Here is a 26,740-nt window from a genome sequence, read left to right as displayed (position 1 = left end):
TTTGGCCAAACATGTAATTTAGCTGCTGTTAAAATGAAAATTTCAGAGCATGTGAAAGCTGGCCTGCTAGAATTTTTTTTAACTCCTGAACAGGCGTAGATTGCTTCTTTGTCCTTCAGCCAGACTTTTATAGCTAAGAGAGGTTCATGGAAAAGTAACGTGCACAGTAAGCCATTAGCAAAGCATGACGTTGAATGATTACTTATATATACTACAGTTTCTTTACTAGGTTATGTTACAGAATCTTAGTGGGGGCCAGCTGGTATAGTCTAAATATCAGCTGAGTATTAGATTGGGGTCTTTTGGGCAATGACGGTCTTTGTGTTATATAGTGTCTAGTACAATGCAGCCTAGGCCTCTCAATGGTCCGGCAAAAGAAATAATAAATAGTAATGTTTTTACTAGAAAATAAGCACCACACTGTTTTTACTAGAAAATAAGCACCACACTGCCAAAAATAACCCCTCTTTGTCCCTGTATCCCCATGCATTTCAGTTCTTTTTCAAGAAAGCGAGAAATGTTAGAATTGGTCAGGAAGTAGTTGTGCGTTTTTTTGGGTGAAAGAAATCAGTAAAAATTTTAGCTTAGGGGAGCTTTTCAAAACAAAATGCTTATCAAGGCATTTTGTGTGGTTATTTTTGTTTGCCTTTTGGGTTTCTTTTTGTTCATTTGCTTGTTTTAAGCAATTGAAAGCTGGAAAAAATGTAGGCACAATGAAATAAGGCTGCAGGGCAAAGAAGCAGGTAGGTTGGTGGAGGGATACTGAAAATTTTCACCCAACCAACCAAAATGTTCCAGTGTTGTGTGACTGGGAAAAGGAGAAGGAGGGTGGTAGTGAAGGGAAGGGTGTGGGGGAGAGGGCACAGTGGAAACTGAAATGTGGGGTTTTTTTGTTATTTGATGGAAATCTGAAACATCTCATTTGACATGAACATCTCTTGTGGAGGCTTTCCTTTTGGTAAATCTACCATTTAACTTTTTTGGAAATGGGGGGAGGGGAGGAAGACATAAGGGATGGAAATTGTCATGGAAATATTCAACCAATTTCAGCAAGCATTATTCTCTCCATTTTACAGATCATAAAACTGAGGCAGAGACAGGGCTTATGTGCCTGCATTCACAAAGTAATTCATGAAGTAATCAGAGTTAAGATCCGAAAAAGAACTTCAAACTTGCAACTCAGACCTGTAACTCCCAGTCCAGTAAATCACTATGGCTTCTGCTATTTCAGAGCTACTCTTTGTTTGAAGGAATGAAAACATGCCCATGATGTTTAACTACTGAAGTATGCATTATTTAGTATTTAGTAACAAAAATTTGGCAATTGGCATGCCTAAGGGTGGTGAAAGATTCAAATGAGTTTTGAAATTCCAGACTCTCTTATTCCATAGCAATACATTCCATTGGCACCTACAGCTTTTCCCACGAAAAGATGATGAGAAAGAGAATGAATCACATACGAAGATTTTAGCCACGACTCTTGCTGCACCATTAGAACATGCCAGCATTATAAAAGTAACTGCAAAGAATACTAACTTTGCAACATTTTTCCCTGTTAAGAAAAGCTTCACGTTGTATACTCATCTCCTTAGAAGCAGAAGAGGAACCGTCATGAATATATTCTTGTGTTTACACACGTAAATCATGTGTAAAATAATCTACTTATCAGAAAAATATTCATTAGAGAATAATATTAAAGATGGCTTGATAACTTCATGGGAGGGGGGGAATGACATTTGTCAGGATTTCTCTCTGCAAAGCACCCTGGCAGTCTTTTGACCTGTATTTTTTCCTTTTCTACAAGTGTCTGTGATTAAAAAAAAAAAATGTTTTTGCCTTTGCTTTCTTACTTCCAACCTCCTTGCAGTTTGTTTTCATTGGTGGACCTAATTAAAACGTACCATTTGAGAGATTTTTCTTACTAACCTTAAGTCTTGTTAAGTGTCTACTTCATCTTGGGTCTTGAGTTCACACATTGGTCAGAAGTCACAATATTTCTGGAGGGCAAAAAATATATAATGGAGACTATGCAAAGGAAAACAGAACAAAGCAAAACAAAAAAACCCCAACGATTACACTTTCTAAATACAATACCGTACAGTATTGTATGTCTCAAAAATGGAAATGCACAGAAAATGTTCTGTGTATAGGTAATCATGAACAAAATGTAGTGCAAGTGTCAGTTAATGTACAAAAGTATGAAACTTTAGTGTTTTTCAACTTAGCATCTAGTATCTTTCTCTGCCTAAAAAGAGAGGAAATAAGGGGGCTTTTGTCAAGAGCAGACATTTTTTTTCCTTGAAAATGTGAAGTGTTTTTCTCTGTATTAGAGAAACCATTTTGACAATCCAAGCCTCTGCTATTCTTCTCACCAAGGATGAATCAAGAGATTCAAGAACTAGGAGTAGTGGTTTCCTTGGAATAAATGTTGTATTGGTTCACCTGAAGGAGAAAAAAAAAAGATTTCCTCCCTGCAATTGTCTTTTGCTCCCTAAGACACTGTGTATTTCTGCCTTGGTATTTGTATAGATACAGCCAAAAAGAAAGCAGTTGAGATACTCTAATTGCATTGATTTAAAAATATTCTTCTCTTAGGGATGTACATTTCATTGGACGCAACCGTTATTTCCATGAATGAATGCTGTGCAGACACATGAGCTGTTTATATGCTGTGCACTCTCATAGTAGAAAGCTGAGGGAACCAAAGATCATCTAAAATTAGGAGCTAAGTATTGGGAGAATGGTCAGTGTTCATCAGATAAGCCTTGGGTGTATAGAACATCCTCAGTTATCTGAACCCTTAATTACCCAAATGGCAACTTTGTTTTACTAATGTATAACTGTCAGTATTGAATAACAGACTGTTCCCTTTTAAAGCTGTATTTAATACAGTACTGCATCTCAACTCTGAAGTCTGATGCAGTACTATAACTTGAAACTGGTATTGTATACTGTTCTTTTTTAAGCTTAAAATATATTGCCTCTGAAGTTGGGTGTGATTTTATATTATGCATCCTCTTAGCACATATACTTCCTCACTAAATGCTCCATTTTCACTTCTCCAGTGATTTCAGATATCCCAATGGCATCTTGGTGGGTGCTTTCCAAAGAGTTTTGGATAGGAGAGGCTGTACTGTAGTGGCATTGTCATGTTAGACCGATATTTGTGTGTATGTAAATGTTCTTGCACACATCTGTTGCAAAATGTTAAAACTGTCCCAACTGATTTTTTTTCTTTAATTTTACTGTGATTTTAAGCCCGAAGGCTTCATTGTCATCATCTAGTTTGCTATCTTGTAAAAGGCAGGTGACAGGACTTCCCTGAATAAATTCTTCTTTGAACAAGAACATGTATAAACTGTCAGTCTTAATTTTAAAGTGCTCCAGTGATGGAGAATCCACCACAGCCCTCGGCAAGTTGTTCCAGTGGTTAATTGTTTATTCTTGAAAATCTGCAACCTTATTCTTGTCCATTTTGTTTCACTGAACTTTAAGCCATTGAATCTTTTTTAAACTTTGTCTGCCATCTTAAAACGACCACTATCAACGTTTTGGTTCTCGTGTAGGTATTTATAGACTGTAACCAAAGCTATTCCTGAACTCTGTTGCAGAAACTGTGGAAAGGAGGGCACATACAAGTTGCCTGTTGAAAAATGAAAGCTCAAATTTAATTAAAAATGCATAGCTTGTATATCATATTTTTCGTTAGCAGATTTTGCCATTTTACAGCTGACACACAAAAGGGAAAGGGATTAGCTAGCAGCTACTGGTAGAGGGAGAAAAATAAACCAGGTCACCTGAATTCCTGTCTAGTGCCATCATCTAGTCATAAGCATAAGTGCTAAGCATAGAAGCTAGTTTATGATATAAATGTAATATTGATATTTAATAATGTGATATTTCTAATACTGAGTGTATATTCTGCAGTCAAGCTACAAATACATACGTATGTATACAGGTGGAGCGTTTGGGGCCAGAAAGCGTTCTCTAGTGCTTACAGTTGGGCTGGAATTCAGTGACACGGTATTCGGTTTCCATTACAACAGTATTTTAGTGATGCTCCAGGCCAGGATCTCTGTATCCTCCCTTCTTTGCCTCAGCCCTTGCCCACGGTTCCACTTCTTCCCTATAATCTCTGCATGCAGGAGGTTAAACTTCTGCCTCTGAGATAAGTGGCTAATTGAGATACCTCTGCCTGCAGTACCAAGCAGTTTGAGGGCCCTGATTTTCTTCTGAATGAGGCTTTTTTCAAGTACTCTGTCTTGCACCAGAATCAATGAGATTGTATCTGCTGATGCCTAGAAGATGCCTTGCCATTGTAGAATTCATCAGGTGCGTTCCACAGTTGCTGTGAGTTTAGACAGTCTGAGAAGAGTACCTGTTTAAAGAGCATAGAGGCTTGCTTTGCCTAGCCATTCAACATCAATGTGCTCTTGGACATCTGGTCTCAGGTGAGTGCCAAACGGCCAAAACATTTGCACATATGGCACCAATCGGCCTCATTGTTGTCAGATACAGTTTAAATGTTAAGGCAAGGCTTACTTAGTATCTCATCTTCTACGGGTGGGTTGCTCCAAGTCAAGAGCAATTGCCAGTAGAGCAGTATGAGGATGCTTGTAACACTGGTGCTCATCCTGTGCCTGGGTTGCAGATAAATGATAGTATCTTTTTAGTAGCCACTAATATTACACTTTTGAACGTAGAGAGGTCATTTTGACCTATGTTAGGCACAGTTAACTACTGCCTGGCTCCTCTCCACTCTGTCACGAAAGTAGAGGAGCTTATGTTCTCCTATTGAATTACTCAGTAAAGGAAGGTCAGAATTCCTATATGAAACAATTATTGCTTAGTTTTTGAAATATCTTGTCTATTTCCATCCACTTTGGAATGGGCTTGGATGCAAAGCTTTGCTTGCCTCTTTAAAGGGTTGGAAATGAAACTTCTTTTCCAGGCTGGGACAGCACTTCTGGCTTAAATTCAGTTTGCCCAGAGGCGTTTTCTGGCTTGCAGGTGGTGAGACAGACGGTGCCAGTAGAAAACATTTTACTTCCAGAGTTCTGGGAGATGAGCCTAAATTTCACTTGCCTTAAGGGGTATTCACAGATCACACATCATGCATGTCTCACACAAAAAATGCATGCATTGTTATTTGAAGGCTAGCTAAATAATCCAGCCTCCTCGTTTCTTATGACAGGCCTAGGTACCACCCACAAAGGCAATTTAACATGCTTCTTCTTTCATGTCTTTTTTCTGTCTTTGCAAGAGCTACTATTGTTTTTGGCAGCATTGCTTTGGAAACCGCTCTGCAATCTCAAAGTGCTGCTCAACCACTGAAGAGTCAAACTTTGCAGTACAGTTTAGTTGTGTTCGGTGCTGAGCAGGCACACAGATGTTTCTTTGCCTATATGAATGGATGGGACAGGCAAAGAATGTGCTGTGTAAGAAGATGAAAAGAACAAATAGTGAATCCAAAGTCTCTGCCATAACAGGTTTGCCATTGGGCAGTTAGAGGAACATGCAAAAGGGGCCAGCCAATAGAATTCTCCATTGACAACTACTGAGAGAGAAAACGCTGGGGATCAGCTACATACAGCAATGAGAAGAGTGCCCTGGATAGAATAAGATGGCAGAGTCTCATTCAGATTCAGATACTGGTAGCAGAGTCCTAATCCCTGCCTTAGACAGCAAATTCTGTATTCTTCTTTTGTAGTAGGAATAAATGACAAGCCTCTTCACTGTCTCTTGCTTTGTATCAGTGTGGCCTTACTATTGTCACTGTTTAATTGGTTTTTATTGTTTTTGTTGCTTTGTGCTATTAAACGGTATCAATAAAAGAACAAGACAAAAATCATACATGGTTTACAGTTTTACAGTGGGTAAATGGTGTTAACCTACCACTGCTTAATTTGGGGAGACTGCCTCTGTGCATGGGAACTATTCAAAGCTTGGGGAGAGGACAGCCTGAAACTGTCAGAAATGATGGTTTTGTAGCTGATTCGTGTAAGTAGGACTTCTGCAAGATCTGGCCTCAATTTCTGTCTCTGCCCCAGGCTTCTGTGTGTCCTTGAAGAAGTCACTTAATTCTTCTATACCTGCCTCTCAAGTGAAGATAAAAATCTTACCTGAGCCACAGGTGGTAAGGAGTGTGGTGATAAACATTGCTGGCTGAAAGAAGTCTTAGTAAAAGACCCCGAGGCTCTTTTACCTTTTTATTTCACATCAGGAAAATAAAAATCGGAAACTCTCTTTTGACAATGTTCTGTGAAAAATGAACCAACCCTCAGACCTTCCCCCATCACAGGATTTCCCAAACCCTAGCAGTTAGGATGCTTTCCTGGGATGTGGAAGACCCTGGGATTAGTATGGGCTGAAGATATATCTCTATGTTGTACTCCTCTCAGAAACGAAAGCTTAGCCCTGATAGATCTTTCTGAGGAAAGTCGAGTCAGAATTGATACCAGTGCGCTTCCACAAAAAAATGTATATGAATTGACATGGTTGGTCTGGCAGGGGTTGTTCCCTAGAAAAATTCCCCGCTAACTGTAATAAATGTTTGAAAGTAAAAAAAATAAATAATCCATTACCCATGGACGGGTGCTATCCCTACTCCAGAGGTGTGACTCAAATGAGCCCTATGTAGGAGTTGGTGGTACCTGCCTTTACTGACCTCTACCAAACAGGCTGTAACCTCTTCAGCTGGAGGGAGGAAGATGCCTTGACATTCTGCAGATTTCTTCGGGGACTGGCATCAGGCGTGGCAAACCCCGGCTCCAGTCCTTGATTTGTCTGATTCAGAAGAAAATTTGGGATGAAAATCTGTCTGTGCTGACCCCCAAGTTTTGCTCACATTTCAGCAGAATTTGGTTTTGTGAAAATATCTGAAAGGATCTGATTTTCATTCCATTTTGAATCTCAAAAGTGGTCTTAAAATTAAGAGGCCATCTTCTGGAGAGTTGTAGTTCCTCTTTCCTGGTGGCAAGTCACCACAAACTGCCACTTCCATTAACAAGGCTGAAAGTTTTGTGTTCAGGGAGAACAGAGTTACGTGTCTCTGTGCTCTGTTGTAGCCAGTTGTGTCTGGAGCCTGCATCTGTGTCCTGGAAGTAATTTTGGCCTGTCATAGAATAGTTTTTGAAAATCTCTGGGATGGTGAAGTAGTCTTTGGACTCCATTCAAAGGTACAAGTGATGTGCTCTTAGTTCTGTTAATTAACAGGTAGGTTGGCATGTCTTATATGAAATACATGCAGCTTTTTAATATGTGCAGTAATTATAGTATGCAATGTCTATATTATGCAATGGACTGCAGGTGTCAAAGGGAAATTGAGACTGATTGGGTACCTATACACATGCTCGGGGGTGTGGGAACATTTTCCTTAGTGTGGTTTCTGGAGAGCTGCTCTAATTAAAATGCCACAGCATCACATGCATTAAGCGCCCCCCCCCCCCCCCAGTTTAAAAAATGGCAATGGGACTTTTTAGCTAAAGATCATTAAAAATGGGCCAGTGACCCATTTTAAATCACCATGTGATGCTGCGGTGATGCTACAGCATTCTAATTAGAGCGTGGAGCAGACTCGATTAATCAAGTCTGCTCTGACAAGTTCTAATTAGAATTCATTGGAGCATGTGTATAGGCACTGGTGTCCATTAGCTTCTGGAATGTGGTAAAGATGGCTTAGGATCCTTGAGGACCTTAACAATCCTTAAAAATGATCTTGGCGTGTCCCATAAATGAAACAATACTTTGAAACGATTTTCACCTAAGACATTGATGTTTCACAAAGGGACAATGGAAGATTGGGGGAAGAAGGAAATTGCCTCACTGAATGTGGGCTCTGAACAGGCCGTACCTGACAGATGCTTCTATAGGACCATGGAGGAGCCCTCGGAGAGGCAACTAATGAAAGATTATGAGCACACTGGAATGGCACATTCAGTTGTTGCTTAAGGTATTTAAGAGTATAGAAGTATGGCCAAGCTAATGTTAGTAGAAGCTATATGCACGTATGATTGATTACGTAGCAGCGCCGGTTCTAGGGTGAAACTGAGAAATCTCAAGGAGCTTAATGCCCTGAAGGTGTGGGAACTGGATAACATCTATTACAGATGTCTGATAGAGCTGACACATGCAATTGCAGGTTCTATAGCAAGTATGTTTAATGAAATGATCAAGCAGAAGCACTACAATATAGTTCAAATAAAAGAAAGGTACTACTAACACCTAGGGCAAGGGTGGAGGTGGAGAACTAATTTAGGCATCTGCAGATCCCATCAGTCTGATCCATATGTCATGCAAGGTTTTAGAACAAATATTGAAGGGAAAAAATAATTGTCATGAAGGTAAATAGAAGAGTGGATAAAATGCAGAATAACTGATATTGTGGATGTGTGGTAAATCTCACCCTTCTCGACTTTAATAAACCTTTGATAAGGTGCCAGGTGGGAAATGTAGTGAAGCGTCAGAAGATGGAGATTAGGAAAACAATGTTAGTCACCTTTGTTTGAAAAGATGAATTTAAACTGGAATGTGTTCAATGAAAGGGTTACCAAGATGATCAGGAAAATGCAGAGTCTACTATATAAGCAGAGGCTAGAAGAGCGTGGCTTGTTAGACAGAGGTGTAAGACTGCTGTGCACGATGGGAGGGAGGAGAAATAATTAAATTAAAGGACAGTGTTGCCATAAGAACAAATAAGTTTACACTGGCCATAAATAAATTTAGGCTAAAAAGTTAGAGAAATGATATAGTAGTGATGCTCTGGTGTATGGTATTCTAATGAGAATAAAGAAGTAAGTGTGAGGAGTCACCTTGGGGCTGTTGCAATGAGGGTGTTGGAAATCTGCAAAGAAAATAATTTTTGCTAGCTTCATCAGCATATCAGATAGCATCTCAGCTAGCTTCTCTAGGAAACTTTTGCTTTTAGAAGATCCATTGACTAGAAGGGAATTCACGTTGGATTTTTTTCTGGTCGTTAGATGTTAGCACTGAGCCTATGTTGTCCTTTAGCTCTGTTTACATGGCGCAAACTAAGCTATAGGTTGTTTTTGGGATGAGGATGTGGATGGTGAAATACTCGATTGCTTACCTGATGTGAATTAGCCAGAGTTTTGGATTGCAGTGTAGTAAGATCTGAAGAATTAGAGCTGTTTCAATGCTTGTAGAAGTACAGTAAATGTGGCTACTCTGCGTGGTGTGGTAGCTTTTTACTGTTTGGCTTGTGGTGATGGTTGGTATTTTCTCAGGAGCGTTTTTTACCAACGAGACGTGGATTTTCAATGTGTGAGCCATGATGGCTGGTGAAAACCTATGGATGTGTTGATAATTCGAGGTAAAGCAGGTGTGCTTGACTGATCCTGGGTCTGTTGTTGCTTTGTTGTAGGAACTTCATTTGTGTGCTTGGGCATGGGCTTGTCTTCAAATCCCATGGTAAACTGAGGGTGGGAATGCTCAGCTTTTAAGGGCACCTGCCTGCCCCTAATCCCCTTTATAAATCAATGTTTTCATTTCCCTAACAAAATCGAAGTGAAGCTTGAGTGTTAGATGGAACAAACAGTGCTTCCCTTCATTCTTTGTCAATGAGACCTTCAGACCCAAGACATACTGAAATGGCCTTCTTAAGCATCTAAATAGAAAAGCCTTTAGTCTTTTGGGGGGCGGAAACTCTGCACTTTACATGTTAGAGATAAGTTAGATGGGTTAGTATTGTTTCCTTTGCAAATGGTCAATTTAATCATCGCATGTAATTGAGCGTAACATATTTTTAGGGGTATGTAAAATGGAACGAGCTGCCTTTCACCGCCAGAGTCGTTGTTGAGACAGGAGTGTGAAAAACCTATACACCAATCCTTTTTGCACTGTCTCTGCCTAGAGCTTTCTTTTCAGATGAAAGAAATCTTTTTCAGCACTGTCACTCTCAGCTTTTAGAAACTTAAATATTAAAAAATAAAATAAAATAAGAGCTAATACGAGGGGATATGAAAAAATGTTGGCATCTAAAAAATCACAAGACACTTCTTTTGTAGGTGCTAAAAGCTTTAAGTAAGACAAAATCATGCTGCTTAGCAGGGTATGTCAGCACTCAGTGGCTAGGACTAATGCTTCTCTTTGTGCCTTAGATTTCTATTTTCGCTCTTGCAAGAACTGACTGGTTACATGAGAAGAAAATGTTTCTTCACAGTATTAAAAGTATTATCATTATCATTTTCCCTGCCTTCCGGATTCGGCTGTGTGCTGACCCTTTGCATACTGGCCCAACAGCCACCTGTGCGGTTTGGTACACAGGGCCTTGTTATCCAGCTGGTCGGGTCTAACAATTTGGCATCAAGGGAGCGGCAATTAACACTGCCACCACTCCTTGCCACCTAACTGCAAGACCCTGGGGAAACCCTGTGGGCTGGACGACACAGCTCTGTGAGCCAGATGTGGCCTGTAGGCCAGGGGTTGAGCACTACTGGCAGTGACTTTTGTGCACCTCCATAACCAAGGCAAAAAGATGCTGTGCCTCTTACCCTGAACCCCTTAATGCAAAAGCTGTTAAGCTAAGCCTAGGTGCCCATGGGGATATATGCATGTGTGTACTTTTATTCATCCATGTTCTAGCCCAAGGGATGATGGATACAGGCTCTTCCTTGGCCTGTTTGACATGTTGAGGGGTTACTCAGAATAGAAATTAATTGTTCCCTCCTCTTCTAGCTCAGTCAGATAGGTTGTATAGGAGATTCAACTCTGCCTTGAACCCAGACTCTTCCTGAAGTCAGTAAGTGCCTTAATGTTTTTTAAAAACAGTGCAATGGTAAGTACTTTACAGAAACATATAGGTGATACAAGAATTATATATCCTCAGTAAATCAGCTTCCCAAGACTTGAAGGCCTAGGGAGGTTGTCTGGTTGGGGGTTGGAGGACTGAAAAATAGCCTGGTCTGAAGTGGGGGAAAGAAGAGCTCAGCCCAGGGGCTGGGGTGAGCAGCTGGGCTTTCCCTGCCCCAGGGCTGTGCTCCATATGTATGCAAATGTTTGATAGATTGGGCTAATCTGTTCCTGACCTAATTTAGTTTATCCTCACAGGTGAACTAATTTAGATCGGGCCAGCCATTTTTTGCCCATGTTAACCTCCCTAAACATCTGCGCAGATTGGCACTTAGATCAGATCTTAATGTAACGTTTAGGAAGGTATGCAGTAGTAACTATTAGAAATCAATTCCGTGTATATTTATTCTTATTCCAGAGTAATCTTGCTTTATTCTGAATTAAACAAATCCAGTATGGAAGTTCCACTTTAAATTCACACCTCGCCTTATTCTGAATTTTTGTCCATACACAAGCCTTTAGCGTCAGTCTTCTTTTTTTCCTGTGCTTTTCTTCACTGAGAGGGAAGCAATTGTTCAGTTGCTCAAGTACACCAGGAGGGAGAGAAATGTGAAACAGAAACATTAAACAGATTAAATACTACAAGTTTTTCTTGAGTAAGAAGAATAATAACATCTGACTTTATTGTTCGGAAAACCCTTATAGTGATCTAAATCCAAATGACTATTGCTGTAACCATTTCCAGTATCTGATTTGTGTTATTTTGCTCCCTGAAAGTGATGTTTTCACTTGCGTTCACTTTGCTTTTTTGTTAGTTTTGTTCATAAATGTCAGAATAAAATGAGGATTGTAGTTAAGAAATCAGTTGTACACGTTTACCAAATGGGTCATAAACATATCAAAATATGCGTTTGCATTTATGCAGGAGAGAAAAGTAAATATTTCCTCAGCACATAAACTTGAAGATCAGATAAGATGATCTGTGAATTGGTGTCCTTGGGCTACAGAGGGAAGGGTAGAGAAACAAAATAACCTTTTGCTTTTAATCCCTTCCTGCTTCGTTATTATAGTTAAAATATCCTCAAGATTGCAGCACTAAGGTAAATCATTTTCCTTTAAGGTAATCTTTAGGAAAGACAAAGGTTTTTGGCTAAGGAGGATTTTGCTTTTACCAGTGCCCCCTATCTCCTGTGATTATGCTTCTCCGTGCTGGAGATTTATGCCTGTAAATCTTATCCACTGCAAATTGATATGCTAGTTAGCATTTTATTTTTGTTATGAAATGCAAATTGAGAAAATCTTTCTAATCCATCCCTAACTTGAGGAAGGTTGTGGTGATTTGACCAAACACCTGTTGCAAACCACAGAAGTTTTTCAGATGACTTTCAGCATAAAAGTGAAAGTAAGGAGTGGGACAAAATGAGTCCAAGGTAAGACAAAGGAGCAATTGTCCAATGCATATGTTAATATAGTACAGGAGATCAAAGGATGTGATGTCACTTTATAGAGAAACAGGTCAGGCAAGCCCAGGTAACTCAGGAAGCAGGTTGCTAATTATTCACAAAGAAAGTCAGGTATACAGTTACAGTGCTACAGTGGGAAGTCAGGAGGTCAAAACTTGCTCAGTAACTGGCTCAACTTGAGACTGCTTTGGCCCCTTGATAAAAGACAATTTTTACAAATGGGAGAGAATGAGACGCGTTTACCTAATACAGCCTTGCAAGGTAAGTGAATGCAGCCTGTGAAACGGCTTCACTCTGAAAGCCGTAGGTGTTAGGTGAGTCATTGTATATGGGTGTTTCTGTTTTGCTTTTCAGAGCTAGTAACAGCAGCAGCATGTGCTGCTTGTCATACAGGGGGGTGACTTGTCTCTGCACGTGCGTGAATTTCTTTTTTTTTTTTTGGAGGAAAAAAAGGACTTCAAATTCATGGGATTGCAGTGTTTTCTTTGTACAATGCTGTTTTTTTAATTCTTTTTTATTTTTTTGCGGGGGGTGGGGTTACAGGGCAGGGAGATATTTTAGTCGCATTAGTATTTAACAGTGTTAGATGCCTGCTATTAACTGACTCTGTTTAAAAACTTACAGTAACTTGTGGCTTTTGTGGGTTGCCATTCTGTTGTGAAGCTTAAGTCTTTTTAGTTAAGAGATAAAGAGCAACGTACTTCTATTGCAACGATAGCAGAGATGCGAGGAACTTGGAGCTGGGCAGAGCAGAGAAGGGACACATGCACACAGACAGACACACACACATTTTTATTTATATATATTTATTGGGTTTTATTCTCATTTTATACTTTTTTGTCACTGTGCTAATGTAACACTATGTTTGCTAAATGGCCCTTGTGAGCGTTACCAAAGGTAGCTGGAAGAAAGTGCTCCATGGCCCATTCGGGTCTTGCTGTAGAGGTCTGAGCAGAGCAGTTGGGAAGCTTGCATTGTACTTGCTTACACAGCATCTTTGACGTAAAGTTTTTTTTTTCTAGGATAGGATTTTTTTTTTCTACACAATATTTTTTAAGGATCTTTCTCTAACCCAGTTAGAAGCTCTTTTCCCCGTCCAAGCAATACATTATTGTAGAGATCTTACTTTTCAAGAGGTTTTCCCTTTGCTTGACTCATCCTTTGTCTCTCTCGGTCTTTTTCTGGCATGTAATTGGGAAGAACCATTAATTCTGCTTGCCCAGGACAGGGAAAGCTTTCCGACTGTTCTTTGGGTTTGCAAGATTTGCAAAGCTACGTTCAGTTCACAAATGGTTTTGTGTGACTGAAATCCATGCGGCTTTCTAGCCCAAAGGGGAACTCATGGTCTTTCTTTTCCACAAAAGCTAGACTGGCACAAGTCTGTCAGTATGAGTAGCTTGTGTGTGTTATGTTTATATACAATACGTATTACATTTGAGGTCCAGTTTTCCTTTCAGCACTCAGATTTAACCTGGTAAGGTCTGTGAAAGAACTGCTGTGGAAAATCAGTCTTTCTCTCTCCCTTTCTGCTTTATTTATTTTTTTCAAATCATGGCCTTTCTTTTGCTATGCACTTGACCCTGAAGCTGCTTACTAGTTCAAACTGCATCTGTTTCTAGGGCTTGTGTTTCTGAGAAAAAGAAATGTTAATGCAGCTACTTATTTTATAGCTGGTAAGTCCAGATATCCTTTGCATAACCTACGGGTGAGAAGTTCATTCGTTCTGGTTTTCATTTAACCTTCCAGAAGAACTTTTAGAAATCTTCTTACTCTTCAGAAATCTGTTAGGTTTAATTCTGCCCCCAGGTATGTGCGCGTAAGCCAGGAGTCATTCCACTGAAATCAGAGAAATTATATTACAGTAAAATTGGCATGAAATAAGTCCTGAAATGAGACCCATTGTATCTTGTTGTAAATCTGTAGACTTGCATGGCCCTGATTTTGACCAAATTAAGCCACTTTTACATCACTTTAATTTCATGCACTTCAGTGGAGTCACTCGACACCAAGAGAACTGAGAATGGAAATGGGACCCTGGGGTCCTTTTCAGGGAAAGAAAAAGTGGCCTGTGGTTCCTCAGATCTGATAAAATGCCCTTTCTTTTTCTGTAGTTCAGTTCTGGAAACCAGGTAATTTCTGGGATTGTTTTAGAAATGCGCCAAAAATAACTAGAGATTTTACTGGGGTTCTTAATAAATAAATAACATTTTTGATTTGGCATCTTGATGCTGCTGATGGAGAGACGACTGCATTTCTGCCTCTTTTTCTTTCTTTTTGGGGAATTTAGTGCTTGGGTGAACTACTAAAGGTGCCAGATTGACAGCCTGGAGGCTGCTATCACTTATTTATTAAAAGGACAGGTACAGCCTGGATAGCAGGTGCTCAAACTTCCTTGCAGTGTCTGATCAGCGTGTGTGTCAATTCTGCTGGGGAAAGAGAGGCTCATCCAGGGTATCAGAATCCCAGTCCTTGTCACTCTTTCTGCAGCATCTGCCTGTAAGGGTGAAAATCAGTGTCCTCGGGGGTCGTATGAGGAGGATGCTAATACACATACTATAGACTAGCTCCGGGCTCCTGACTGGTTTGGCTAAACAACTATCAGCTGTTAAAAGAAGGCTTTGGGTTTGTGTAATTCAGTTAATTCTAGCCATCTGGTCATTCAACAAATACAAGGTCATTCTGCCATCACAATTTTCCATTTAACAATGGGTACATTTGAGCGACCTGCCCTTTGCTTCTGCTCTGTTGCTGTTACGACTTTGCCTACTCTGTAAATATTTCAGACTTGTATTGAAATGCATGCGGTTTCATTTTTGTTTGGATTTGAATGGCGTGTGTGCAGTGCGGTGCCTGCCGAGGTGAAAGTAAACACAGAACAATAGCTCTTTTGACTCTTGGTTTTAAATTAGCCCCTGATACGAATGAGTTGACAGGGTATTAAAAAATAAAACCCCTCAAACTTAAAAAAAAAAAAAAATTCTCACGTGCATGGTAGTGTGTGTAATTTTGGTTATTTCTGAAGTCAGTACAGAATCCTGCATATGATACACTTTGCATAGTTTTCTTCAATCTTCACATGTCATTTAAAGAATTTAGTAGCAGCATTTTGTTGGCCTAATGTTATTGCAGCTGGTGGTTTTGGGTTTTGTTTTTTTTTTTTCTTATTTTGGTTGGCTGGGATTTTTTTTTTAAAGATGTACCTTGTGTACATCTAATTCATTGCATCCTATATTGTGTTGCAAGGTGATCTGGGAGAGTTTAACCTAGTGGACAGGTTGTGGCTTAAGGAGAATATAAGCTTGTTACAGCCGGTAGTAGCTCTTGGGGGTGGGGGACTGAGTGGGCTACCAGCCCAGCTTCAAAGGCAGCTTCAGGCCCCGGGGACCTCACAGCACTGCAGCCCTAGCAGCTTGAGCTTTTCCTGAGACATCAGTAGTCTGCATTGGTGGTTTCACAAGGGCAACTGTTCTTGTATGACGAGGTAAGTACTTACATCCCCCCCACGCACACCCTGGACCACCCAGTTATACCTCTGGTTACAGCTATAGGCAGACTCTTTAGCTTAGAGCTGCCCATCTGACACAGGTAACCTCTCTCTGGGGCTATGGGAGGGGACAGGCAGCACACTGAGACAGAGGGCAGAAAGCAGAGCAGCAGATCTGGAAGGCAGCACGGGGAAGAAAGCAGAGCAGCAGACCAGGAAAGGTAAGGGGATCAGAGTGCACTTGGGGATGGTGCAGGGCTCATTTATGGCACGCCTGCCAGAAAAGTTGCCTTGGTGGCTTTAGCTCATCCTATAGTAGCTCATTCTTTTAGTTTGGGAGCTCGCTGGTTCAGTTCCTGGTAGGCGAGTGAAGATGACAGCACTTTTGTCGGCATTGCTTAAATGTCAGTTTGAAATCCTTTGTTTTGGTCGTAAGGGTCCTTGCTGTCAAAAAAAAAATTGTTTGTTATAACAAAATTATAAAAAATGATCTGTCTGCACCTGTGAAAACCATCAGTGGGGGCACACAAAGAGGTTTCCTTTAATATTTAAGCAAGGTTTTAAGGGGTTAAGATTAATCCAATGTGCTGTTGGATTTTTTTCTCATTAATTTGAATGGGTTTTGCATCCAGCCCCTAAGTGTGTCAGTGTTGGGGAGTTGCACAATATAACTATGTTTATTTTAAATCAGTATTTACCCTCATGAAATTTTGCTAATGCAAACCGAGGCCTAAATGAGGCAAATTCTTTTTCCTCTTAAACAAAAGAGGCTGGTTTCGGGAACTGGAGAGAGGAATGTGCACTCACTGTGTGGCATGGGTTTCAGGTGAGGATAAGGGCAGTGCAAGCCCCACAAGAGTTAATAATATATATCTTATGAGTTACGCACACTTTAAGTAATACTCATTAACAGTGTGGCCAATCATACTTCATTAATGGGAGTCTTGTGAAAGAAAGTCCTAAGTCTGAAAGTCTGATTTTTGGGGGCACATTATAGCCTTAGGCATTGGAGACTTACATGCCTTGGATGGTCTATGGAAAAGTATTAGCAGAACATCACTGGACCGCTTCTTGGCACTTTGAATGATAATGGTGAGGGTTTTCTATGGTCACATTTCTGACACAGATTGGCTCTATTCATCAACTAGGAACAGTCACAATGGATAATTTAAAATAATTCATTTTATTGCTGCTTCCTGTGGATTTCTGACTTCCATTTCAAAGTGCCAAACCAGGACAGCTAAAGATCTCAGTACTGATCACTGGGCAGGTACTATTAGTAGTATGAGCAGTTTGAGTATCCCTGCAGAGTCATCATCACCAGCTAGATCAGTATAGAGCACTTAACTTGACATTAGCATAACATTTATAAGTCTATCCAAATGTGTTAACTCTTTTGTCGTGTATGTGCTGTATGCACTGCTTTGTATCCCAAATCTAAATATGGTGGAGAGTTGCAGTTTGGGATTTTAGTTTGGCTATACAACCTAGCACAATGAAAAGTTGATTGTGCCCAGTTTGGAACTTGTACCAGGTTAGGCTGTTTCAGCTGCATTTTATCCTGTTTTTAAGTTTCTTTAAACTCATAACTCACAGCAAACCAAAGAGGTGCAGCTCTAAAACTGGAAATCCTGAAGTTAGGGATGGATTCTGGCATGGCCTGAGACCTCCCGAGATTACTTCGCTGTTACTTGCCTATTTCAGTGTTGGGCCCAAGTTACCATTTTTCATTTACCTACAACAAGAAACTCATTGAGGTTCTTTCACCTGTGATGGTTCCCCTAAAGGCTTCAGCTTGTGAGCTCAGGTATCCCAGGATAGAGTTACAGTACATTCGGGTTTTCCTGACATGTCCTCTTGTTGGGCCATCCCATCTCTGTCTGGATGTTTTTTTTTAATATCAACAAATGTCCAAGATTTGGGATTTTTCTCTGCTCAGCATTGAAGTTTTCCCAGCACTGGGCTTCAGCAGGGTGGGAGAGGCGCCTGCTCCTCCCGGCAGCAGGGTGATGCATGGCTGGGCTGCACCGGTGCCTGTGTTTGCAAGGGTGGGGCAGCTGGGAGACACTTGCAGGGTTGGGGGGAGCAGGGAGCTAAGGGGTCAGGAGTGAGGGGCACCAGCAAGGCTGGGGGAGACTGGGGGTGTGGATCGGGAGTGAGGGGCACGAGGAGGGCTGGGGGGGGGGCGGGCTATAGTTTGGGAGTAAGGGGTACCAGGAGGGGTGGGGAACTGTGGGTTGGGAGTGCAGTGAACAGGCAGTGCCAGGGGGCTACAGGTCGGGAGTGAGGGTCATCAGCAGGGTTGGGGGGTTGAGGACTGTGGCTTGGGAGTGAGGGGCAGGGGTAGGGTGCAGGCATATCAAAGCTGCCCCACAATCATATTCCCCCCCCCCCCCAACAGGTGTCCTCTTTTTTTGAAACTGGAAAGTTGGCAGCCCTACCAGGAAACACCTTTGTAAGAACACCGCCAAATTCCAATACATTTATTGACCACATAGACTTCTCTCCATCCTGCTATCCCATTCTTGTGTATTGCTAGGCCCTCCCAACTCCCACCTTGGTTATTATGACAGCTCCTGCTTCTGAAGTGCTCCTGTGAATTTTCCTATGCATTTTCTGTCTTTCCTCCTTCCTGCCCCAACTAAAGGAGAGTAATGGAATGGAGGATGACGAGGAGGCAGACGACCTTCACCTTCTGTATTTCTAGTATCCTGGAAGGGTAGGAGAAGACACAGTAGCAGTTTCCTCTCATTCTCCAGCCTGTGACTGTCTGTGGGCTTGAGTTCTCTGAACTAAGGGGCTTGGTCAACTTTTTCTGACAGCCTCGCTCCTTAAATCTGCTTCTCTTTGCAAGCCAAATCAAGGCAATAATTCTGGAAGGGGGATAGAGGAACAACTGATGTGAACAAGGGATGAATGTAGATTTGTAGGTGTGGGGTAGGGGAGGATGAATAATTAGGCTTACCTGCTTCAGGACCGCTTTAGTTAATGTGCTGAGCATGCAGCAGATGATGCCAGAAGGGACTGGAAGGGTTACAGAGTATATTTTCCTGGATTGTGCCAAAGTTTGATGGGAGAACCCAAAAACCACACATAGCTTTATGGGTTATGACCACAAAAGAGAATACTCTGAGGCTGTGCTTGTGGTTCCTTCCCAGTTGACTTGGTGGTCCATAAACTTTGTCCTCCAGCTATTTGTTGGGAGGTGGGCTGCCTCTGCATATGCCTAATTTTCACAATATAAGTATCACTGACTGTGGGAAATAGTCCTGTCCTGGCAGAAAGGAGCTGTAATGAATTTAATTTGCTTTATCCATTTCTAATTTCTATGATTCGTTTTGTCAAGCCCAAATTGGAAACCGTACATTGCTTGATTTTTTTTTTTTTTTTTTTGCTTCATAAATTTACTTATTTATTGTTTAACTCAAGAAAATACTCTCAAGGCAATCAAACAGTATCTACCAGACACAAAGAGGTGCTTATATCTGTTATTTGCAAATACCTTGATAAGAATTGGAGCAGATGTACAATGCATCAAGTAGTTCTACACCCTCGCAGCAATACTGTTTACTTTTTTTATGTTTCATTAACAGTTTTGCCAGGTTTCCTCCTTGCCTTTAGGCATCCACATATGGCGCGCACAGCCAAAAAATCCAGTTACTTCTGAACTGATTGGCTGGATTCCTTATTGGCTCAGTTGGCCAGTACAACCTGAAGTTCTTTTGAGTTGTTGCCAGTGCATTCAGAGCTGAGACACTTCCAAAAAACAAAACAAAAAAAAATCTACCCTATTTCTATATTTTACAGCATGTACACTGGTCACTTTTTTTCAGTGGTTTTTGTTTCTTTTGAGCAACTGAAGAAGTTCCTAAGATGCCAATTTTTTATAATTGCTTTGGATGCTGCTTCAATACAACCTCTTGTGGCTGTGCACAAAGTCACGCTCCTTCTGACTCTCTGACAAAACATCACACATGGTAGGGGTGTACGAAATGGGCCATATTCGATTTGGATCTGGATTCAGCCTGAATTGGGGATAGTGATTTGCTTCGTTGATTCGGATCACTGTCCCAATTCAATTTGATGCTGAATCTCTGAATCAGCGTTTCGGCCGTAGACGCAGCTTTAAATGTTTTTTCTACATACTGCGAGGTACCAGGCGCGGCTCATGAATGCTGGAGTTGTGGGGCAGATTGAGTGTCCCACAGGAGCACAGGGTAGGCCCCCGCATGCTCAGCGGCAAACCCGGAAGGGGACCGGAGGTACTTCTAGTCCCCTTCCGGATCTGCCGGGGAGCACACGGAGGGACCTCACCATGACTTCGATAATCAGCTGCGGAGGATCCCGGGTCCCCCCCCAGATCCAAGAGGCACCAGTCGCTGAGTTGGGGAGGCACGGGGGGGCCCCCAGCGCATTTCCTGGCGGACCCAGAAGTAGACTGGAAGTGCTTCTGGTCCACTTCCAAGTCTGCTGCTGAGCTGGGGACTCTGCCATGCTCATGTGGGACGCTCCATCTGCCCCAGCATTGCAGCATTCACAAACCTCCTGGTACCTTGAGGTATGTAGAAAAAACATTTAAAGCTGTGTCTATGTCTGAATCATTGAATCTATCTGAATCTTTCCAAATGGAATCAGAGGGTTCTGATTCAATTCAGAGAGATTAAAGGGTCTCCTGGTTCGATTTGGATTCAGAGATTCAGCCACCAAAGCGGACCGAATCTCCACCGAATTGAATAGGTGACCGAAGCTTTGCACAGCCCTAACACATGGCCTGTTTTCAGAGACCAGTCCCATTGGTAGTAATTCAACCTCTTGTGCATGTAAATTCAGCATGAATATACATTTTGCAGGATTAGGACCTAAGTTTTTTTCTTTTATCACCCTTGTAGTATCCTTGAGTATCAAGGAGTTGCAGGGTATTAAGACAGTTTATGGCATTGGACACATCCTGCATGGTGTTCCCATGGCTTGCCTATACCTGTGTCTTTGCACGGTCCTTCCCTGGTGTGGCAAATGGTTTTGGTGCTTCATGCCATTATTTCAGGGTGTTTGCAGTCTCAGGGAACAGAGTATATTTGGTTCAACGTTAAGCTTTACTTTTCATCCGTGAAGATTAGATCCGTGGGGAAAGAGGTCTTGTTGAGAGGCTAGTCGGACATAAGTTTATATCTTGCCAGATTTAATCGGACCCTGCCAAGTCTTATATAATTTTTTTTGTTTGTTTGGGGTTTTTTTACTCTGGAAAGTGGCTGTCCAGAATTGGAAAACTTACTCCCTATGTACATACAGACTTTAAGAACCAATTTGAACTGTTATTAAAGTTGGCTAGTCCTGCAAGAGAGACAGAAAAAATCCAACTCATTCTTGTGCCTCATCAGCAAAATTGTTTACTAAGTTCTTAGTTATATTTTATCTGTGCAAGCACAGTGAAGATAATGGGGTTTGCACAGGTGTCACAGAGGGTATAATTTGGCCTATATTACCATTACCATTGGTGGTGAGGTGTGAGAAATGAAATAACCCAGCTTGACTTCCATAGCCCTGGGCTGAGTTCGCAGGACTGGCAGTGAGGAAACAGACATACATCTTTTCACTTGCAATTTGAACAGATTTGATCTGAAAGTCAGTGCGCTACAATAAACCTGGATCCCTACAATGGTGTTTTCATAGTGTACACTTTTCACAGTCGAATCAATTCTTGTCTCTTCTCCCTGCGCTGCCACTTTGTTGCTTTGGTTCAGTTACCATAGCTCTCTCCTCTTTGTTTGCTCCTTTTTTCATCTCTTGCTGTTGTCTTCATGTCTTCCTTTTTATTGTGTTTTCTGGAATTTGTCACTGCAAATATAACTTGGATGTTCAGGTTCCACATTTAGTAGCAATCCAAGCACGGCAGTGATTTAGATTATGTATGTGACATTATCCAAGTTGCTTATGGCATTGACCTTCTCTGGTGCCTCTCACCATCCTGTGGGGGCCGGGGCAGTAGAGGGGTCCTGCCTCTTCAGCAATAACGTCCTTACAGGTAAGCACTGGAGGAGTGTAACATTTGTTTTCTTAAGTTCATGAGTCTTCTGGTGTCAGCCTGCAGAATCAAGTTTAGGTGGTTACAAACTAAAGGAAAGTTGCATAAATCTGTGGTCCGGTAGGTACCTAAAAAAGATTTTTACAATTGATGTTTTGCTGATGCTGACGATTTTTCCCCTCTGCTGTTTCTATACTTACCAAATTACATGTAAAAGCCATAAACTCCTTTATATTATCCATAAACATAATAAAAAATGTTACACCACATAACTTTGACTTAGTCAATAATTCTAGGCTTAGCCTGAGGGGTTGAAAAGAAAATTATTCCTGTTACACATTTTAATTATGCCATAAACTTTGGGAAATAGCTATTGATCTTCAGCATCTGGCATCAGAAAAGTTGCTTGCTTTCTTGTTATTTAGCCCATGAGTGGCATTGTCATATGGGATGCAAATAAAGAATGTCAGATGAGCTGAAGATGCACCATATGTAAATGAGAATGTCTTTATTTTAGTTTGCTTTTCTACTAAAAATATTTTATTGCTGATGAGTATTTTTTTAACCAGCTGTTTTTTTTCAGCCACCGCTGGAGAAATTTGCATTCCAGACGCTGAAAAGCTAATTCTAATATAAGAAAAGATTGACTGCTATTACAGAACCATTCAGGATTTGGAAGCCTTGGGTTCCTTTATTTTGGGTTTCTTGTTGCTTTTTTTGTTGTTTTTAAGAACCCAACGCTAGAACAAATATGCATTACAGGGCTGTTTCCCCCACAGGGAACAAGGACTTCTGCAATGAGAATGTCAAAGGCTGTCCCGAGTGTAGTGGCCTAGTGTGCCAGCTATGGTAAAGGTGTACGGGAGTGATACGGCTGGCTTTACATCCAGCTGCCTTCAGCTTCCTCAGCTGTAAGGACGGTGTTCCACAGCCCTAGGGACTATATACAACTAGGCATAAAATGGGCATCTTGCAGCATAAAAAGTTCATTTCAAACTACGGTTTCAATCTCAAATGTCCTTTTGCTCTGTGGAAGAATGATAATTCTCACAGCCAAATGACAGCAGCTAGAAAAGACAGATTTCATCCTTCCTGCTGTAAAACCTCAGCAAACTCCTGGACCAGTAATGTAACTGTGTAAACACTGAAGAAACCAAGTGTGACGTTCTGCCCTGATTGAAGTCAGTGACAAACTTCCCCTTGACTTCAGTGTAACCAGTATTTTATCCCAAATGTTGGTGTACTGCATCTTGCTAAACAGGCATTAAGGCAAAATAGAAAGTGTCTTACTGAAAATTGTCCTCATATTTTCAGATCACTCTTTTAGATGGTGAAAAGATGCTCAAAAATAAGGAGCTGAAGTGCATTTTATGTTGAGATACAGGTGTGACATAGTTCATGGGTAGAGCCACTTCTTACCTCATAGAGCTTCAAAACCATGCACAGAGCATGATGGATATGACATTCCTGCACCGGGTGACTGTTCCGTCTAATGATGGTAGGGTGAGTGCTGTTTCATGCTGGGCAACTTGGGTTTAGTATAGGTAACTTGGACTCCTGAGCCAGGAGAAGAGGCTTTCTGAGAGTTGCTGAGGAAGAATAAATAGGATGGAGTTCCTGGGATGGGACACCTGGAATAGATAAAAATCAGGCCCCTGGAAAAGAAAGAATCTCCCTTCTCCATTTAGGACCTCAATCTGAACTGGTACACAAATATTATAAAGGAAGGACCACAGAATGAAAGTGGTCTAATTAGACTAGACCACAGAAAAGGGATTTTAAAGAAGAATATTGTTTTTAAAGCTATGGAGCATTAATGTATTATTTAGGAGGAAACAGCAAGACAGAAACTCTTCAGGACCATCACAGATCAAGGCACTGGAGTGGAAAAGGGAGGCTGAGAATATGGGTGGGGTTGGTGTTTTTAAGACATTATCTAGCTAATAGCATTCAAGACTGCAAGCGGAGGTTACTCATTGCTCCTCTGCATGGGAGAAAGCCACAATCCTGCTGATTGCGTTGCCTGCATGCGCAAAATGTTGACAAAAAATTACTGCTGTCACTCAACCTCTCTGTCCTACCTGATTTAATATGTGTGGGGAGCACACCCTGCAAGCTTATTAAAAATATAGTTGGTGTTGCCCATTTCCAAGGGCAAATTGTCTGCCTTCATTCCCTTTGTGTGACTGATGCTGCCGTGCACCTGGTGTCCTCGGGATATTTCTCTATTACATGCAGATTTGGATTTGAACACTGCAATTCACTCATTGCATTTTAAATCTGTGTAAAATCAGTCCTATAAGGAATCAAAGAGAAATGCACATTGTATAAGAAATGATCTTCTCCCTGGTAGCTCAGTATCCCTGGGTCACTAGGTATGTGTGCGCTCATGTACCTCCTACAGAACTGTTTACAGCAAGGTATGCATAGAGTCCATGGATGGATCCACGATGCAGTGATGGGGGTGTGGGCCGGTGTGGGTCATGCTCGGTGAAGACAGCTCATTGTACACATGCTACAGCGCTCTAGGGGGTGTGATCACAGCCCCTCACTGGGATTGTGGATCCTGGAGAGCTCTCAGAGCTCACTGACATGTCAGCACACCTCCTGCGTAAGCCCTGCATGTGCTGTAAGCTCTATGAGCCTGGAGTCCCTGCTTTTAGCTCTGAAGCCTGTTCTTGTTTGCTGTTCCCCTTCCTCCTCTCCCTCCCTTCTTGCCCCATGCCAAACTCAAATTTAGCAGCAAGGGAAAGGGGGGGATGAGTGGCAGTGGCGCTCTGCCCTTGTGCCCCATGTAAGCCTGGGCTGTCACTGCCATTACTGCTCATCCCTTTCTTTTCCTCTGCTGCTGAATGTGGTGGGGGGAGCAGTAAGAAGGGGAAGAGCAAACAGCACCAGGGTTTGGACCCCGGGTAGGAGGTCCAGCAGGAGCTCTGCTGATGTATTGTTGAGCTCTGTGAGCTCCCTGCGTGTGCAGTGCGTAGTTGAATTGGGATGCAAGTGTGCCACCGTGCCTGCTCTGGATCCTTCCCAACACATTTTGTCCTCAGCTGTGTCAGCCATGTGATGGCACTTTCCTTTATCATAGCTATGGAGATCTCAAATTGGTTTCAGTTCTACCATTTTTAGCGAGGAATTGTGTTGAATTCTTGTACCATCTGATTCAATAATTGATGGTGACCCGATGGTTGTTTCTCCTATTTATTGTATATGTTAACATGACATTGTACTTTTTCATAATAAGCTAGGTGAATGAGGACACAGATGCTAACCAAAGGTGACTTTAGGTAAGAGGCTTGTGGCAGTAACTGCCAGCTCTTCCACAGGAAGTCCTTCTTCCTAAGCACCAGTGCCAGTTGTCTGACCCCTTCTACTGACATCCCCGTGTCTAGTTAAAGGAATGAGAAGACAGCGTGAGGCTTTCAGATGTTTGGGGATGCCAAACTGACAGGTTGCGTTCCAGCAGGTAGACTGTAAACCAATTAAGAACACGCAGGGCAACAAAACATGCCATGTGAACATTAGGCATCTCATTTGGATGGATTTCTATGATAAACAGCATCCCTAGGAGGCCATCTCAAGGAGACAGAGCAACACTGTGGGGTACTACAGCACAAGTGGTGCCCAGGTCTCTAAAAAGAGTGACAGCCTTTAAAGGTAAATACATCAGACTGGACTGTTTCATTTTGGGGAAATTAATTCCAGTTCAAAAATAGTGAAGGAAAATATGAGACTTACTCTAAACTAAAAATATTAGGTGAGACAAAAGGTATAGAATGCCACTGACATTTTTTACAGAGAATATTGACATTGTAGTTAATTATTTTGGCCGAAAACAAAACTATTTCAATTCCAACTGGTGTCACGGTGCCTCCTAAGAGTTTTGTAGCTTGGGTGCCATTTATGTTCTCTTTTTTTGTCTAGATGCAGGTCTCTTTGGACCATATTTTCTATTATGTAGTAGTTTCTTGTATTGTTGCAAAAAGTCAAAGTGCATCCTGACTGTCACACAGTGATGTTTTATAGGTGATATAGGTTGGCTGAAAATTTTGAACTACAGATTTGTTTTGCTTTTTGGAATGAAGCTTTAATTGATCAGCATGTCTTCGCCCTTTGAGGCGACTTAAAAGTAAAACGTTTCTGGCACATTATTTCAATCCTGTAATTTTAGTCATTTTTCATGTAGGTAACTATTGTATATGTTTCTTTTTCTTCCGTAGAAAATTGTGATTTTTTTTTTTTTCAGTAATGCCCAAAACAGAATTTTCTGGCTTTTTTTTTTTTTTTTGGATTTATTTCATAGATTTCATAGACATCAGGGCTGGAAGGGACCTCGGAAGATCATCGAGTCCAGCCCCCCGCCCAAAGGGCAGGAAGTCAGCTGGGGTCATAGGATCCCAGCAAGATAAGCATCCAGTTTCATCTTGAAGGTGTTCAATGAAGGCGCTTGAACCACCTCCGGTGGCAGGCTGTTCCAGACCTTGGGGGCTCGGACAGTAAAGAAGTTCTTCCTTATGTCCAGCCTGAAACGATCTTGAAGTAGTTTGTGACCATTCGACCTCGTCATCCCTTGGGGCGCTCTGGTGAACAAACGTTCCCCCAGATGCTGGTGGTCACCCCTGATAAATTTGTAGGTGGCCATCAGATCACCCCTGAGCCTGCGCTTTTTCAGGCTAAAGAGCCGCAGGGCTCTTAGCCTATCATCGTAGGGTCTGCTTCCCTGACCTCTGATCATGCACGTGGCTCTTCTCTGGACTCTCTCAAGCTTCTCCACATCCTTTTTGAATTGTGGAGCCCAAAACTGGACACAGTACTCTAGCTGCGGCCTCACTAAGGCTGAGTACAGGGGGAGAAGGACGTCCCGGGATTTGCTTGAGAAGCATCTATGGAGGCAAGCCAGCGTTTTGGTCGCTTTACTAGCCACCGCATCACACTGCAGGCTCACGTTCATCTTGTGGTCAA

At 41.7% G+C, this 26,740-nt stretch overlaps 1 protein-coding gene and 1 long non-coding RNA gene across 2 annotated transcripts in view; both read left to right on the top strand.

The window, feature by feature from the left end:
- LOC112549945 overlaps positions 1-2,203 on the top strand; it is a 258,403-nt gene extending 256,200 nt beyond the window's left edge. The window contains exon 5 of the long non-coding RNA XR_003093585.1: positions 1,077-2,203. This is a non-coding gene — a long non-coding RNA (uncharacterized LOC112549945). The remainder of the gene's footprint in view (positions 1-1,076) is intronic.
- A 10,207-nt stretch (positions 2,204-12,410) lies between these two features.
- NAALADL2 (N-acetylated alpha-linked acidic dipeptidase like 2) overlaps positions 12,411-26,740 on the top strand; it is a gene marked incomplete at its 3' end in the record, with an annotated part of 376,100 nt that continues 361,770 nt past the window's right edge. Inside the window, exon 1 of the mRNA XM_025201765.1 lies at positions 12,411-12,533. Within this exon, the coding sequence (XP_025057550.1) occupies positions 12,491-12,533 (43 nt within the window). The remainder of the gene's footprint in view (positions 12,534-26,740) is intronic.

The sequence above is a fragment of the Alligator sinensis genome, unplaced genomic scaffold, assembly GCF_000455745.1.
Source record: "Alligator sinensis unplaced genomic scaffold, ASM45574v1 scaffold379_1, whole genome shotgun sequence".
Taxonomy (NCBI): Eukaryota; Metazoa; Chordata; order Crocodylia; family Alligatoridae; genus Alligator; species Alligator sinensis.
Note: the sequence above shows the minus strand (reverse complement) of the source record. Positions and strands in the feature narration are given on the sequence as shown.